The 17877-nt window shown below is 37.7% G+C and overlaps 2 protein-coding genes and 1 non-coding gene across 4 annotated transcripts; 1 reads left to right on the top strand and 2 right to left on the bottom strand.

The window, feature by feature from the left end:
- Positions 1–345: 345 nt before the first annotated feature.
- Positions 346–418, bottom strand: Trnaf-gaa. The gene has a single exon. It is a non-coding gene; the product is annotated as a tRNA-Phe (tRNA).
- A 9346-nt stretch (positions 419–9764) lies between these two features.
- Positions 9765–11241, bottom strand: LOC124631724 (BLOC-1-related complex subunit 8 homolog). Its single transcript, XM_047166290.1, has 3 exons — positions 10865–11241; positions 10616–10793; positions 9765–10094 (listed from the first exon to the last, which is right to left on the bottom strand). Exons 1-3 carry the CDS (start codon positions 10914–10916, stop codon positions 9809–9811), a joined length of 516 nt encoding a protein of 171 aa, XP_047022246.1. The 5' UTR covers positions 10917–11241; the 3' UTR covers positions 9765–9808.
- A 1726-nt stretch (positions 11242–12967) lies between these two features.
- Positions 12968–17739, top strand: LOC124631712 (epidermal retinol dehydrogenase 2-like). Of its 2 annotated transcripts, none has more exons than XM_047166268.1 (6): positions 12968–13350; positions 13471–13674; positions 13928–14257; positions 14491–14738; positions 14919–15609; positions 17072–17739. In XM_047166268.1, the coding sequence occupies exons 1-5, from the start codon at positions 13321–13323 to the stop codon at positions 15109–15111; spliced, it is 1005 nt and encodes a 334-aa protein (XP_047022224.1). In that variant the 5' UTR covers positions 12968–13320; the 3' UTR covers positions 15112–15609; positions 17072–17739. The 2 variants fall into 2 exon arrangements, with proteins under 2 accessions (XP_047022224.1, XP_047022233.1); XM_047166277.1 differs by having other exon boundaries at positions 12969–13384.
- Positions 17740–17877: the final 138 nt, after the last annotated feature.

The raw sequence follows: 17877 nt of genomic DNA, 5'->3' as shown, positions 1-17877 counted from the left end.
TTAATATACTGGTTAAGATATGTCGATTGACACGAAGAAAAAATAAAAATACGTAAAAATAAAAAAAAATGCATTTTTCAAACAAAGTAAGAGTCAGTCATTACATACAACTGAAATTCTCCCTTGAAAACTGACAGCTGTCAACTGGTCAAAACATTCGATACTCCTAACTTTATCTCTGCTTTACACATGATGTTGTAAATTATAAAAACGAAAAATGACTCCTGTGGTTAAACCACTGAATGGATTAGGTTATTTTTTTACAATTCGCCATAGAATATCATAAATTATATGTGATAGGAATTAATGTGATTGTGAACGACACACCCTGTATAAAAAGAATGTTGCCGAAACCCGGGATCGAACCAGGGACCTCTAGATCTTCAGTCTAACGCTCTCCCAACTGAGCTATTTCGGCTATGAAGGGGTGAGTTAAAAAGTAGGTCGGAAAATTTTCAGTACCCGATATGGTTCGGTAACTCTCTGTATTTTCGCGTTAACTAACCTCTTATTCTATTCTTTTACATACATATTATTGATGCTATATATATAGCTTATCATTTGCTGTGTCCAAAGTCAAAATTGTAAACAATAGGTAGGTAACAACTGATGCAACAAATACTTCATGACATTGAGCAATATTGTTGTAATGCTTGTAGATTCCAAAATTTCTGCCAGTACCAGTATATCCGCTGATGCAAGGAAGGCGTTGCCAGGCTACTGCTGTCCTATCGTTGCCGGGGCTGCGAGATTGTAAAAGAGTTACTGTGGACATTGTATACAACATGTTTGGTACCCACAGAAGGAACAAAGTTGATACTGCCACAAGCTGCATCTACCAGAAGGGCAATTTTGAATGATTTCCCACCTAAGAAACACCCGTAAAAAATTGCCATTTTGGATGGCTTAATTCACGGTTGACAAGGTACCAATCACATGATACATAATTTATGAAGTTCCTGATAATATTTTGTCAGTAGGCAGGGCCGGCTCTAACTCTACTAGCGCCCTGGGCGAGATTTCTACGGCGCCCCCAACTGCAATTCAAACCCTTACGAAAAACAGAGACATATGTAGTTACCGATTGCGCGAGCGAAGCGAGCGCGAACTTTTTTTTTATAGTTAACAAGTGAAAGCAAAAATTACCTAAAATGTAGCCCAACCGTACATAAGTTATTGCTGGTTAGTAAATGCAAAAACACGGGAACACAGGTTCTGATTGCGCGAGCGAAGCGAGCGCGAAATTTTTTGTTATATTTTAGAACTGACTTAAAATGTAGCCCAAACGTAGATAACTCTTTGTTGGTGTTGGCGCCTATGAATTAAAATTTTGGGACTTAAAGTAGTACCATAAATAGAAACTAGAAGTTACTTTCTTATTAATAAAATGACTTAAAAACGACGTTACATTTTTGCTAGGGTAGACAAAAAAAAATTTAAAAATAAAAACAACTGTAAAGTGAAGCAAGCCCGAAAAAGCTTTTTTGAGATTTGGATCACTAAAAGTCCTTAACATATATAATAAAAGGCGACTGTGAAGTGAAGAAGCCGCGAGCGAAGGGAGCGCGAATTTTTTTGAGTATTGGGACATAAATTAAAAGTAGCTATATGTGAAAAAAAATGTAAGCGTAAAGTAAAGAAACCGCGAGCGAAGCGAGCGCGAAAATTTTTAAGTTTTGGGACATAAAAGTAGTGTATCTAAGGCGCCCGGCATTGTATGACAATACATTAATTTAATTGAAATTTCTTGGTCAAGGAGCGTACCGCGGCGCCCCTGAGCCCACGGCGCCCGGGTTATTCGCACACTCTGCACCATAGGTTAAGGCGGCCCTGATGCTATCCATACATTTGGATACAGTTCTTGTAAGCTACGATCTTTGATGAAATTTAAAACAAAAATAGGAGTAAAATTCTGATCAAGGATTGGTTGGGAGCGCCTGCGGCGCCCCTTATGTCCGGCGCCCTGGGCCGTCGCCCAACCGCGCCCTACCCTAAAGCCGCTACTGTCAGTAGGTAGCTATAAGGAAACCGGAAAACCGCAAAAAATCACACGCTCGCAATACCTTCATAATTTGCTTAAAAAATATAGGTATCTATTCGTGGAACAGTCTATTTATACGCAAGATACAAATCTATTGTTTTTTTTTTCATATATTTTCCTATTATATTGTAATGGACGATCCTTACGTATTTACGTGCGTAAATACTGTCAATGACCTCTAGCAACTGTTTATCATGTAATTTTGGACAAAATCACGTAGTTCTTCCTCTCTGCTCACTCTGCTGATCGCAATATGACTTGATGATACGCTTTACGAAGACATAAATAAAATAGGTAGGTAATACCGTTCCTTATGTTTCATTATCATTATGCTCTCCTGTATACACTTCATCAATTCTTATACAGGTACCTGCTACCCATATTCTCGCTCATGAAGTAGCTACCCTATTTTTTTACCTTTTTACCACATTTTCTTCTTTATCTACTACCATTATGCTGTGTAATACCCCTATTAATCCCTTTTAACTAATCTTCCTAGGTATGTACTACCTCAAATTATGTCTTCTCTCTATAAACTCCCTTGACCTACATAATATGGTATAATGGTAAGTCGTGGTGGCCTAGTGGGTAAAGAACCAAACTTCCCAAGTATGAGGGTGTGGGTGCAATTCCAGGTCAGGCAAGTACCAATACCTACAACTTTTTCTAAATTTGTATAGTATAAAAATATGGGTAAGTATCTATAAAGCTTATTTAACTACCTATAAGTTGACAAAGTTTGCGCACTGAATAAAATGAATTCCTGTATTCTGACAAATAAATTCATTTCATTTCTAATGTAGGTACTTTATTCACAATATATTTACATTAATTGAAAATAAAATAAAATAAACTTATATATATATACAACTTAAAACTAATACAGTGCATCAAAAAATTGCTCCTCATCGCTGTCACTGGGTAATGTACCCAAAAGACTGGCAGCATTGCCACGTTGGATGGCAATGCTCAACCTCTGTGCGAAATAAAAGCCAGCCTTTGGGTCCCGGGAAGTGTCAACCAGGCGCTGGGAAATATCCCTGGCAAGAAGGTGCGCCCTCGGACCCCACGGCCCCAGAGTTTCAACCCCAAACGGCTCAAACATGTAATTGCCTATAAGGTTACTATATTTGCGCCGCTTGAGGTTCTCTGCTTGTGCAGCGGCGGAGCCAGCACAACATGCAGTTCCGGGAAGGTGAGATGGCGCAAGAGTGTCGACGCATGTCGCGTCCCACACTAAAGTCCTACCCACCTTCCACGGAAATAGCGACATGCCGTCTGGTCTCTTGCCATCGTCGCGTGCCAAGCCATTTGGTTCGAGTACGGCTGGCACGCCGACGGCAACAAGAGCGCGACGGATCACGTCGTTTATGTTGGCATGTCGTGGTATGCGACCGGCACTCCGGCTGCACGACAGGCCGTGGTGACCGAGGCTGTTGACAGCTTCCCCGCAGTGGCAGCGATGAGGAGAGCAGCATGGAGCACCTAGTCGGAGGCAAACGACGAGTCTGAAGGTGGTGTCATCAAACATGGTGCCTGTGTTTGAGGACGGAAGTGCAAGAAGCCATAGACCCGACTCCCATTCACCCACAGCCAGTAGGCGCGCTCGCTCTGCAGAAGTAATTGACGTATCGATTAAACTTTTCCGTATTACTCTGCAGAGCGGCTCATCCCACTGTCTCTGGGAGGACAGGTTGGCGGGTAAGTCGGTGTTCGGGCATGCGACTTTCCAAGCATTTAAAGCCTCAGTCAGGCTTGGCACCTCAAAATTGGCCAGTGTGGTGGGTAATATTTTCCTGATCAATTTCTCAGTGCCATGGACCGAGGAAATAAAGGCTGGTAAACTTACACTGGAAATTTTACGGACGCCAAGTCCTCCCATACGGATGGGAAGAGTCGCTTGAGACCAAGCTCTGTCGTCCAAGGCCACATTTAAAATGGATGATAGTGTATGTCGTATAATTTCGTCGATTTTGTCCAAAAGGCTGGTGTGCTTCCATAAATGGGAAGCACGCAAGTTATACGTAAATTTTGGTCCAAAACAGCAGTACCGTATGATGGTGATGGCTGCATGCATATTAATTTTGAGCAGCCTTTCCGAAACATTATTAAAATTTTGAATTTTCTTCTCAATAAAATCCGAAAATGAATCTTCCAGTATAGGCGATCCAAGGAGGCAAAGAGAACTTTGGTCTATCGGTTTAATTTCAGGAGCTATTGAGAGGAAATTTTGAAGAATAGTCTGTCTGTCAGTCGAGTCGGGTATAAAAAGTTCACATTTAGAAAGGTTGAGGTCGAGGCCAATGTCGTGGAATTTATCTTTTAGGAAAACTAAGTCATTAAGAACAGTATCTCTGTTGCCTCCCAGGGTCCCGTCGTCGAGATACCACACGTTAAATTCAGAATTTAGCTGCCGAATAATTGGGTTAATCGCCAAACTAAAAATCACAGGCCCGAGTGGATCACCTTGTTGACAGCCAACAGCGGATTCTAATAGGTTGTTCCGATATAATAATTTTGTTGGGTATCTATAGCATTGCCAAAGAAAACTGTAAATTTTGGGTATTTCTTTTTTGACTTCTGCCAGCAAGGTGTCCCTATTCACCGAGTTGAAGGCGTTCTTGATGTCAACCTTCAGGATGACATCTCCTTTCCCATGATTTAGATAGGTCGACAGGGCGTGTACGGCAGCCTCGCAGCCCCCTTTCGAGCCGTAACCTAGCTGCAGGGGCTGAAATTTGTCCGAAACTTCCTCACTACAAAATTTAGAGCAGATTTTGGCTACCATACGACGGTAAGTAGTCCCCACGGCAATTGGACGAATACCGCCATCCCTTTTGCGCAGAGCACATAGATTGGCTCCGTACAAAACGTCGATGACGGTTTCGTCCACCTTGCCGGAGAGCATAAGGTTGGTCAGGGCCGTAAGCTCCTTCAAGAGCGACTCACCTGCTTCCCCGGCGCTTGGGCAGGTGAGATCCTTTAGATGTTGCGGACTCAAGCCGTCGAGGCCGCCTGCAGAGCCGCATCTGAAGGAGCCTATGGCTGTGACCAGGTGTCGACCTGTAACTGTGAGGATATCTGTGTCCGGATCAGGAGGTTCGGGAAAAGAGAGGTCATCGGCAGGGGCAGGGTGTTTACTCTCCAGAGCGGAGAGTGTCTCTGGAGAACACGGCGCCACCACATCACTGCTGAAGAGAATTCTAGCAGCCCCCCGAATGTCACCTTCACTCAACTTTGATTCCACTAGGCGTGAAATATTTGAGCATCTTTGAGTCGGTAATTTAGTATCGAAATCTGTATGGCCTAAAGTTGTACAATTGTCTTTAATTTGTTTTGTTAGTGACTTTTTGTTTGCCAAACTTTTCTGAACATGCAGAATTCTATAGGGGAAGGTGAGCAATTGCTCCCAGGCACGTTGCGAGTTCTCTCGTGCAGCCAGGCGAACACAACCTGCCAAGTGTTGAGCAACCAGAGGCCTGGCTCCACGGGGTATGTAGGTACTTAATATTTTTTTTTCTTATTTCAATGTTTTAAATTGATTCGGCAAATATGGGATTTAGAAGTTTGAGATAGAAGACCAAGCGATTCGAATAAGTTTTCAAGTACAGGCGCCCCGCTTACTTGCCGCGTTTTAGTTCCCTAAACGTAACTAGATGGCGTTGTTACTTTCTGAATCGCGCTATGGTTTCGTTACCGCGGAATGGTGTAGTCTCCAAGTAAGAGGTCGGATCGCTGATTTTGATGAAACTTTTAATATTTTTGGACTTCGTTCGCAACTGCTTCGTGTTGTTCGCTGAACGATCATAATTACTAATTATTGTACACTATGCAAGCGCCTTGTTTTCAATCTTCGCAGAATTTACGCAAGCTTCTGCCGCGACCCGGAGATATAACATCAAAGCAGCCATTATAGCATGTCTTGCATGCATCTGCATATTGCATATTTAACTTTCGCTTATATTATTTTAGTGTTATATGGTGGCATTATGTATACAGTTGTTGCCGAGCTTAAAGACGTCTTCCCAAACACGGTATCGAAGCAAAAGTATCGATACCGTACTCATGAGTAGAATCGATAACAAAGTATCGTACTCATTAAAGTATCGAAACAAAAGTATCGATACTTCAAGGTATCGAGTACTTTTTAGATCAAAATTTGCTAGGTCAATATCAGTCAGTAAATAATGTCAGTTTTACTTCAGTTCAGCAGGACATAAAAAACAAATGGTATTGGTACACAAAGGAGATGGCCAAATTTTCATAGAAAAAAAACCCAGAATCGACAGCAATGAAATGGTTACCAATAGGTTCTTTATGATAGACCTTTGATGGTGCCAAAAAATCCAGACTGAAATCCATGGGGTATAGGAGCTATTTCATATTATCGCAAAAATAGGTTATGTTGAATATATGTTGATTTTAAAGATTATTAACATCAAGGGACATAAAAAAGCAAAGTAAACTAACATTATACAAGCCACTAGTAACAACCCCATAGTTTCAGAGTTGGCCTGGTGATTAAAAGGTCTTGTATTTAACCACTCCAAATACGATTAAGCACCGACCTTACCTACTTGGAAAGGTTTCGCAGTTACATGCAACCTTCACAACTGGCTATGAAATGTTTTTGGAGAAATTGTCTTTGAAAATCGCGCCATGTGACATTGTCAAATATAACAAATGACTTAGCAATGTAAAACGGTCCAATCACGAGTCTGCATTCAACTTCTAACGAACATCAAACAGTAAAAGTAAACTTTTTTGTGAACTAAAATCTTGATCGAAAAAACGTTATAAAAAGAGAACCCCATGGTTTTTAGATGTTTTGAAATACTTTTTAAAATCCACAAATTATACTGAATCCAATCATACATATGAAGTTCCTGTCGACTCTGGGTTTTTTTTTGGCCATCTCCTTTAATAGAATAATAGAAAAATGGAAAATGGAATGAATGAAACAAATCGAAAATGTAGCAAAAGGAAACAATATTAAGTTATTTGAGGTATGCTAAAAACTAGCAGTGTCCCACAGTTTCACCCGCGTAGTAGATTAAAGATCCCATTCCTCCTCCGTAGTCACTTAAAAATAGAAGTTTGTTGAGCCTTTTGGTTTCGAATTTTTGTGATGGTACTTCGTGCTTCAGAAAATAATCGTTCTGAAGGTACTGACGTCGCAGGGATTGATATATATATTCATTCTCGTGCCAATTTATATAATTTTGGGAATACTTTCATATCTTCCCTTTGTTTTAAGGGATCTACTGAAAGTGGCGAAACCTGTGCCGATAAGTAGTAGCTTAATTCATCCTTAAATTTCAGGCTGTGATGAAGATGAAGAACTTGCTTTATTATTTTGTTTTTTAGTGTGTGCCAACTTCTTATGGTGGCTCCAGAAATCAAATGTCGTTTCTTTTTTTAAGACGAATGTCTTAAAAAGTTTTCAACGAGTGAGCTAGAAAGCGCAGTTAAATTAAATTCTTCATTCGATACGATACCTGGGAAAAAGTACTTATTGAGTAAAAGTATCGAATGCAAAGTATCGAGTACAAAAGTATCGGTATCGAACTGGAATGTACTCGATACCACAAAGCATCGATACTTTTTTCGTGTCCCTATTCCCAACTAGCTTCCAAGCACCTCCACTCCACCGTATGATTTTGTTAGTAGGTACCTGCCTAAAAATCGCTTTTTCTTCATAACTTTTTATACTTACCTACCTACTTGAGTAATTTTGCATGTGTTTACAATGAGCAGGTAAATTGCAGCGTGGTTAATATTGCATTTATTGCTGATGTTAGAAGTTAATAGGTACAGTTAGAATTGTAAGTTAAAAAAATATATTTACAAGCAAATGACATTTTAGCAAAGAATAAACCTGCCTGATTATAGGAGTCCCTGTTAATTTTATACAAGCAAGTGCACTTAGATTAAGTGCTAAAGTTAGTGTGGTTTACTCTAGCCTAAAAATTTCTTCTAGAATTAATCTCCTCTTAAAGAAAGCATACGTAGATATGCACTTATATTGCAAATGGTTAAAATTCTGCTAAAAGAGTAGAAAAAGATATGCATAGGTATGCTTCGTGCACAGCGGTGTGTATATTTTTAATGAGACCCTTTAGTAAAGGTCTCTGCACACAGCGGGCGCAGCGCGGCGGGGCGGGACGGCGACGCGACATTGAGCAGTTGTAATGTACTAGATATTACGGACGACGCCACACAGAGCCGTCCCGCTCGACGCGACGATCTAGTACATTGTGTCGCGTCGCCGTCCCGTCCCGCCGCGCCGCGCCCGCTGTGTGCAGAGACCTTAAGCAAGTAAGCATAAGGTAATATTAATAAAAATTTTAGTATGTGAGAAACACAAAAGTGATAGTTATGAGACATTTATTAGCAAGTACCCAACAAGCACAGTTAATTAGTGTTAGTATGTAAGACTATACAATTGAATGATGTTAAGAATTATAATACTGACTGTTTACATGTTAGTGTGAACGATATGATCACTTTGCAAGTAACTGTATTAAAGAGGTTGTTAATATTTCATCATGCTATTAACGTAGGTAAGTACATAGTTCTTTAACCCCCTTTTGGCAAAGAGAGGGTTCTAAGTTAAGTTTCTTGAAAGTCGGTTTGACGTTTTAGAGCTTCAGCTTTATGTCAATAGTAGCAAGTTTAAAACTACACCTTTATATGTGAAAACTGAAGCAGTTAGCTTTTTGATAAGAAGGTTCTTATCATAATACAATTACTTGCACAGTGCACCAATAAGATGACAATGAGATAAGTTAGTTTCTAAAACTATGTATAGCATAACCTAAGCCCTAATTATAGCAATTAATAATGTAAATGGAAACTAATACCATAACCATTTAACTTGACTAGACAATCTTCCACCATGGAAACATGTTACTCAGAGGAACTCATTATTTTATAAATACTACTGGTTAAATAACTGGTACCATACTCTCATTAACGGTTGATCCCAATACTTTGTCTATCTGTTATATGTGCTTTCTAGAGATAGAATTTTAACATTAGTCCCATACATGTTATGTCAATCTCCTATGTCTAGTAATCAAAACAACAGATTAATAGAATATTGGAAGAGCTTCTGGAAGAGCATATAGAAGGTGAAACACACTGTGCAAATTATTTACATTCGTGTAAATATTAGTTTACAAAGTGCTTCTACAACATCCATCACTACATAACAATATGCTTCATACATAGCTAGGTAGAAACAGACTAAGTGCGCCTAAGTGACAAGATTCACGTTTCTTAGAGGTGTCTGGCACTAACAGCCAATTCTAATATGTTATCTACCTATGGATATATTAGGGTGTGTCGTTCATAATCACATTAAATGAAATGCGTTAATATACTGGTAAATATATGTCGATTAACACAAAGAAAAAAGAAAAATACGTAAAAATAAAAAAATGAATTTTTCAAACAAAGTAGTCAGTCATTACAAACAACTGAAATTCGCCCTTGAAAACTAATAGCTGTCAACTGATCAAAACCTTCAATACTTCTAACTTTATCTCTGCTTTACACATGATGTTGTAAATTAGAAAAACGAAAAATCACTCCTGTGGTTAAACCACTGAATGGATTAGGTAATTTTTTTCACAATTCGCCATAGAATATCATCAAGTATATGCGATAGGATTTAATGTGATTATGAACGACACACCCTGTATAAGAACAGTGAGACATAAAATATTGGGATTGGAATGTCTGTCAGACCTTAATATAGCCTTTTTAATGTAAAGTAGTGTGCGACCTATGCAATTCAGCAGAGGACCCTCTAGCTTGTGCCATCATATTCTCGATCCTATTCGTAGTCTCCCTAACCATAGAGAATTCAGACAGGTCCGGTAGGTCAAGAACAATATGAGCAGAGAGACGTTTGTAAACAGAATTAGAATCTTTTTTATTTCTCCTAGCTTCCTCATATTTTAATTGTTGTTTTAAAAATATTGATTGCTTCAGCATTTCTTGGATGTTCTTGAAACTGGTTGCGGCACCATCCATTGATTTTACTGCACTGGAATAGACAAAAATAATTTCATTAAAAACTTAATTTGTCACAGGTGTAAAGATAATACCCACTATATTTAATAATATTTAGAGATGAACCTGTAACTTTAACCTTTTCACCGCCACGCCATATCGGTATTCCTATGCCCTGTACGCCAAGCCCGAAAATCTTAATTAAATATCTACTAAAAAATACATAAAAGTAATGATTTAATAGGTTTATTTTGTATTTTTCTGCGACCTGTTTTTTGTCGAGTATAGCCGTCGTTGGCGCACAGGGCACGCTTGCTCATGTCGGCTATAGCCGACATTGGCGTTCAAAAGGTTAACAGTAAAACTAACTTGATTAACTGCTTTTTACTTGCATTTTTACCATGTACCTTAAAATGCATAAGAAATTGTATGTATAATATTGCTTAGTGTCGTAAATTGGATGTAAAACTTGGACAAGACTTGATGTTAACATGTTCATGAAATGAAGTCACATTTTTACAATTTACTTAGTTAATTAGGATACATATTAAATACCTGAGAGCATATTCCACGTCATAGCACCTTCCTTGCAGTTCGTGCTGTAATTTGGTAACTTCGACTCGTCTCTCAACCATGGGAGGCAAAGCTTTCCTTACGTGTTCCTGTAGTCTATACAAAGCCAATGAAGGCTCATTTGCTACTATATGCATGTTCTCCGATATCCGCTCAGCAGCTAAAATAAATAACACATAGAATAAATACCAAAATATAGTTTAGAAAAAAACAGGTAAAGAGTGAACAAACCTTTTTTCGATTTCGATTCTAATTCACTGTCTCCTTGGTACACAAAAGCCATGTTTTAAAGCTTCTAAAACTACGATACTATATAATATAATTTGTCTAAATTGTAACAATCTCTTAATTGCAATTAAATAAGCAATTTTAATATCACAATCATTGTTTATTTTGACTCGCCCGAATCCGAATCCAGGAAGGAATTAGGAATGTCATGCATGTTGTCAAACCTGTCAATTCTATAAAGGCCTGTCTGCATATCGTCTCTATAGTGATTTTTCAAAGCCCGCTTGGCATTCTACTGGCATCAATATTACAGATTTTTCCAGATATTTTTCTAATGCCGTGTGACTGCTGCTTTTATGAAATGAAGTAATGTGGAAAAGTCGCGTGCAGAAAATATACCAGTATGTGTACGGGTCTTTCAAGTTTCCGAACGAATATAATGTTGCAAGCATCATCTTAAATTTTCTACTACTTTTAGTTAATGTTTGATCCATCCAACCACTACAGGCGACCGAACATGTAAAAAATCCATCATTCACCACTGTTTTTTTTTTTTTTTTTTTTTTATTCTTTTATTTTAAGGAACTTTTACGCATAGCGTATGTCAGTTCCATCGTACCCTAATCATACATTCATCACATATACAGGCAATTATAAATGGGCCATAAATTCGAACAAAACTTTCGCATCACCTCCATTTGGCTGGGACAAGATTTTATGGAAAGTACCTAAGTCAGTCCTGTTCAAATTCAAGGTTGATATAAGATTATTTCTGGCTGTCTCATACTTGACACATTCCACCAACAAATGGTGTAGGTCTTCAACAACCCCACATTGTTCGCAGTTGGGTGAAGTAGTTTTCCTCATCAAAAACGCAAATTTGTTACATGGAATATGTCCAGATCTGATCCTATAAGCAATAACAACTAATTTTCTACTTAAAGCACTGTCCATGAACCAAGGCACCCGAAGAGGCTGACATTGAATTGTTTTGTACCATATTCCAACTTCTAATGACCGTCTATTAAAATGTTCCTTCCAAAGATCGTAACATATATTTTTAAATTTAGGCAAATACTCTGTATAGTCCAAACTAAGACGAGTTTCTTTACCATGCTTGGCTGCATATTTCGCTAACTTGTCAGCCTCTTCGTTGCCCCGCAACCCAATGTGTGATGGAACCAGGGGGAGGACACTCCGTACATTTTGACAGCTAAGTAAACGAAGAGTCGCCACCTTTTATTTGGCCCGGAAACTATTTACTATCTAAAAGATACCTTAAATTACCAACAGATGGCACTACACTATAATCGATTTTGTTTGTTAATATCAAATTATTTATGCAATATTAATTAGAGAAAAGTATGAGGAAAATATTAGACACTTTAAAAAAAGATATAATAGGCGAATAAATTAAATACGGTTTAAAAAAGCACAAATATCAAATTTCATCTAAAAAGACCTGGTGTCAGTATTCCAAGTAACTTAACAAAACCGATCATAATAATATCAATATGGCGGTTTTTTGCATTCCGCATACACGCGTAAATAATAAATAATAATTATTCGTTTTCCTTCGACCTTTTACTATATTAACGATGACATTTTCTATTAGGATAAGTAGCACCATGTAACTATAACGATAACCAATGTTATAGTTATATGGTGCTACTTACCCTAATAGAAAATGTTATGAATATGATGCATAATTATAATATTTTTATAGCTAGAGCTATGTAGGTAGTTCGGGGCCAATTTAGAGAAAGATGGCGCATTGTCAAATTGGGTTGCAAGAATAACACGTGAGTGGGCTCTCTTTTCCCTATATATTACTTTACTCTTTGGATGGAACCCATTGCAATCTCAATTGGACACCTTTTGTCTGTATTGCATCTATCTTTGAAAGAATCATTCACCACTGTTAAAACGTAAAGAAATATAGATAAAGCGCAAAATAATCATCTTTCTGGAAAAAAAAATACAAAACTTAAATACAAAACTTTGTTCTGAAAAATGACCGATTGAAAATATTGTGTCAACCTGCCCCGAGTCATGTACGCTGCCTGTCAGTGTAGTACGTGCAAGTGTACCAGAGTTCTTTGGTGTGAACTACGCACACACAGAGAGAATCAGAGAACATTTCTTTCGTCTCCTTTGTTTGACAGCTATCAAATTCTATGATATGCTGTCAAGCAAAAGTATCAAAGTAAATAAATTGGTGTGTTGTATTTTGTTATCATCACAGTCATAAATTATTGCTGATACTGATTATTTCCATGTTACTCAAACAATACATTGCATTGAGTGATTTTTATAATTTCAACAAGTCCAGTTTCTGACAGATTAGATACAAAACTTGAATTGTGATTTTAATATTTACCGATTATTATTGTATGTAAATGTATTTATAAAATCTAGAATAATTTTATTCACACTTAAATTCAGAACATTTTTTTGCTATGACTTCCGAAGTGTATTGTGACAGAAAGGTACGTGTTTCTTTTTTATAACTAAAACTTGCAGGTAGGCTATATTTAATTTTATAATTTTCTGTTTTGGAATTTGTAATTGTTTTCAAGTTAATTATTGTCTACTGTTTTATTTTCCAGGAAAGCAAGCTGCTCAATAGCGTATTGGGGATTTTCTTAAATGTCTTTTTCCCTATTAAAATGTTGTTGAGAGTATACTCCTTGTGCATTCTGATCGTGGATATTGGATGGGTAGTACTAAATGCTGTCTGTGCCGTACTGCAAGCTATTTACGAACTTTTTAGACCTCCACCATTGAAATCAGTTCGCCTAGAAACTGCACTGGTAAGAGAAATTTTCATCATCATCATCATCAGCCTATAGCAGTCCACTGCTGGCTCTCTTTCTAGAGAAATTTTACTAATATCTTTATCCTTTTATGAATATTTAAATACTTAAATAAAGATAAGATTGACGCAAGCTTAAGTAAGTGAACCAAAGAGTACTTTCTTGAAAATTCTTAATCACTTTGATAAATCCAAAATTAAAAATTAAGCATTATTACTGAAACTAATATTTATGTAATAAAATGTTCCAGATTATTGGTGCAGGAAGAGGCGTGGGGCGTGAACTATCAATACAATTAGCCAATTTAGGAGCTATAGTCCTATGTGTGGACAAGAATACTGTTTCTAACGAAGAAACAGTCGATTGCATCAAGAGAAAAGGTGGTTCCGCCATTAGCTACACATGTGATATAACTAGAAGGGAAAATGTCCAAGCTTTGGCATCTCAATTGAAAAAAGATGTGGGCTTTGTCAGTATGTTGTTTTACTGCTGTGGTATTCCAAGCCCCAGGTCTCTACTCACACAGCCTCCTCAAGATATTCATGATACACTGGATCTCACACTAACATCATATTTCTGGGTTGGTAAACATTACTTAGCTTATTTAACGATTATGGAACTAAAGTTTATATATCAACAAGAAAAGTAATTGTTGAAATTTTCAAATTGTTTAAAAGTAATGGTTTGCAATTTTCTTAACTAAAAATGATTAGTACCAAGTCAAAAAAAATGCCTATTTTCCTATTTAAAATACGATATTTTTAATTATTTTGCAAGTGTATTCGGTACAAATGTTTTTGTTTTTTATTTCAGCTCATAGATCTCTTCTTGCCCGAAATGAAAGCCAAGAATCATGGTCACATTGTAGCTTTAACTTCTGTGGCTGGTCTCAGCTACATCAAAGACCAAATGCCTCTAAGTGTAGCCCAGTTTGCAGTTCAGGGTCTCGCAGAATCTCTGACAGAAGACCTTAGAGTGAACAAAATTGATGGCGTTCATGTCACACTAACACATATCTATCCATTCATTGTCAACGATGAAAGTGCTGATATAAGATTGAGGTTAGTATATCTTTCGAAATTAATTAGTCATTTGCGAAGCTTCAAGAACTTATCTATCAGTAGATTTGCTTAATAGATATGACAAAAAGATAATGTGATAGAAACAAGCAGATGCATGACTAGGTAATTACAGATTTTACTGATGCTAGGCTAAACCGTTACTAAACTTTATGTTTTCAGGATACCAAGTTACTTTGGCACCATAACTCCCAAAAAAGCAGCTACTTCAATCCTCGAGAGTGTTCGTCGGAATTACTTTGAAGCTTCAGTACCAAAGCACCTACTATATCTCGGTCACCTCTTGCGTATCTTGCCACGAAAGGCAACAGTCCTTATCAGGGATCTTTTAGACACTGGAGTGGACTTTGCATGACAGATTTCGTAATTCCTATTCTTATCTTAGCGGCTTATGCTCGCAGTGATAATGTATCGATTAAAGCCATTATGAATAATTAGTCTCATAAGTTTGGTAGGTATGTAACCTTGGCATTCGATGATTTTATTTTCGAATGAATACCTATGTGTTTTAATATGCCAAACTCTGGTCGACTTGGCGTGAATGTCTGTGAAGTTAGATAGCAAAAATCTAGCTTCTTACTGATGCAATATAAATATGGTAGATACTTAGTCAGTATCATAATCATCATCAGGCATTCAGCCTTTATTATCCGGGGTTGACGCATGTTTTCTTCTTCCATAATATTCTTTCTACCCGTATCGTCTTTCACACTGTCATCTCTTCCTTTGTTTTGTCGTCTCTCTTCTTTCCACTCTCTTCAATCTATCGATACTTAAGTTCAAGGTTCTTTTGTTTATATTTTCATATAAATAAATATTTATTGGAACAAACCTCATACCTACTACAAATTGGTTGCAATTAGGGCATGCAATACCGGTTTACCGGTTTCGGTTTTACCGGTAAAACAGCCCATTTTCGCGATCTTTAATTTACCGGTAAAAATAATGTGTAACCGGTAAATTACCGGTTTTTACGTTTTTGTGATAATATATAGCAATTGTTCATTTAACGTCAAATATTCATTATGTAGCCTGAACATAATGTAATTTTGAATACATTACATTATTGTAAGAGTGTTAAAGTTGCTGTTTTTTAGGAAAGTAAACTTATGTGGCTCCTTAACTATAGGTTAGACACAAATCTTCATTCTCATCTTAATTTATAATATCTAAACAAATTTTATTCATTCGGTTATTCTGCTCTCATATCTCTTCCTCATAGCTGTCAGCTCATATAAGCTAAAATATAGATTATGCTTATTTTACTTACTCTATGACCTTATTGAGCAAGTGCTTTTACTTCACTACCATGCGGATAGCACTGAGGACACGGTGGAGCACACAGTCTAGGTGTGCACTGCCTGGGAAGGGTACCGCCGTGTCGTCGTCGAGCCAATAGGCAGCGGCGACCTCTCGCGTCCGGCCCTGGTTCAAGCCATGGTCCGGAGCGAGAGGGAATGGGAAGCCGTCGCCTCTTTCTGCGAAGCAGTCATGCTCGAGATGGAGACGGTGGAGCGCCTGCGAGTTCGCACCTCTCATCCCAGCCGCTGTAGTGGACCAGGAAGACACCACGGGCGCCGAGTGTCGAGAGACGACTCCCGGCCACTGCAGGCGTCGGTCTGTGGACGGCGAGTTCGGGTGGCTCGTCGTTCCTCCGTCTGCATAGACAACAGACCCGTGACGGCGGCCCGAGTTGTTCCACGCGCAGGGCCAAGGCCTGCCGGGGCTGCGGGATTGTTCGAAAGTGTTACCGCGATCCTGGTCCATAAAATGCCTACGATTTACCATAAAAGAGGGCTTTTACTTCACGGTAATTCTTAGCGTTTATCCCGTCTTGTGACGGAGTCCGCTTTCCGTATCTTCTTCTTCCACTTCAATCTATCCAGGACATCTTCCTCTTCGAGTTCGTAGATTTTCAAGTCATTCATTACGACACTCGACCACCACCGTTTTGGTCTGCCTCTGCACCTTTGACCGGGTATATTGAGATTGAGTACACAACATTGGCGATGTATTCAGGTGGTCTCCTTTTCACATGGCCGAACCATCGCAGCCGTTTCTCTTGCATTTTGTCGACGACATCGCGTACGGATGGTACTGACTGACATGTCTGTTTGTTACGGCCCACGTCACAAAAAATGTTTACCACCTTATACCTTGTATTTTTAATTATGTTTTGCTGTTTTACTACCCAATCTTATTGATATAATATCACATTTTAAAAAAATACAAAAATTACCGTTTTACCGGTAAAAATATTTTAATTACCGAATTTTTACCGGTAATTTTTATTTTACCGAAATTGCATGCCCTAGTTGCAATCAAAAATATCTACAGGAGTTAGAAACTGTTGTTATTGATGCTTAAAGAGTTCGAATTAACGCGTCACTCGGTCACGTAGCAATTGTTCCTGGAAGTACACATGTGTGATAATGAATGAATGATGATGATATGAAATCGGTTATTGCAAAAAAGTCAACAGTGCATTTAGGTGGCATTTCAATTTAATGTAGGTATCAGTATCATGTTACTTTTATATTCAATTTTGTCGAAATTACAGCAGTATTTTAATCTATCTGCAATAATAACTTAAGGCATTCGTATTTTAGCAGTTTTATGCAATTTAATCGGAAAAGACTGCATAAAAGCATTTTGCTCAATACCTGTCAATTGAAATCAGTCACAAAATTAATTATATGTGTTTTTACTGATTGAAAAATATTGTTCCTATGCCATTGGAAATGTCTAGATGTAAGCTTAGATATTGTAAAATAAAATTTGATAATAATATTTAGCAATTAATAGCCCTAAGTAATTTTATTTTGTTAGTAGTTTTATACATCCGATTAAATTAAGTATGATAGAATTTGTAAAATTGTAATTTTATAAAATATATTGACATGCATATGATAATGTTCATATACATGGAATTTTTATCCAGCGCATAGTTCTCAGAATGGAATAAATGAATTTATATTTGAAATTTTTTTTTTATTAATTTTATAAAATCCCAAACACTTCCAGACAGCAGTACGAATTAATTTCACATAAAATGGCTCATAACTTTTACACTTTGTATCAGTAATAGCTGGGTATTATGAGACAGTGATAAATAAATGAA

This window comes from Helicoverpa zea, chromosome 1, assembly GCF_022581195.2.
Source record: "Helicoverpa zea isolate HzStark_Cry1AcR chromosome 1, ilHelZeax1.1, whole genome shotgun sequence".
NCBI classification, from domain to species: Eukaryota; Metazoa; Arthropoda; class Insecta; order Lepidoptera; family Noctuidae; genus Helicoverpa; species Helicoverpa zea.
Note: the sequence above shows the minus strand (reverse complement) of the source record. Positions and strands in the feature narration are given on the sequence as shown.

Excerpts from the sequence above, each read along its gene's own strand:
- LOC124631724 (XM_047166290.1), bottom strand. The coding sequence starts at position 10,916 with ATGGCTTTTGTGTACCAAGGAGACAGTGAATTAGAATCGAAATCGAAA. Across the intron at positions 10,794-10,864 it reads AGAATCGAAATCGAAAAAAG|CTGCTGAGCGGATATCGGAG; the intron begins GTTTGTTCACTC and ends TATTTATTTTAG. Across the intron at positions 10,095-10,615 it reads GACGTGGAATATGCTCTCAG|TGCAGTAAAATCAATGGATG; the intron begins GTATTTAATATG and ends TGTCTATTCCAG.
- LOC124631712 (XM_047166268.1), top strand. The coding sequence starts at position 13,321 with ATGACTTCCGAAGTGTATTGTGACAGAAAG. Across the intron at positions 13,675-13,927 it reads TTCGCCTAGAAACTGCACTG|ATTATTGGTGCAGGAAGAGG; the intron begins GTAAGAGAAATT and ends AAAATGTTCCAG. Across the intron at positions 14,258-14,490 it reads CACTAACATCATATTTCTGG|CTCATAGATCTCTTCTTGCC; the intron begins GTTGGTAAACAT and ends TTTTTATTTCAG.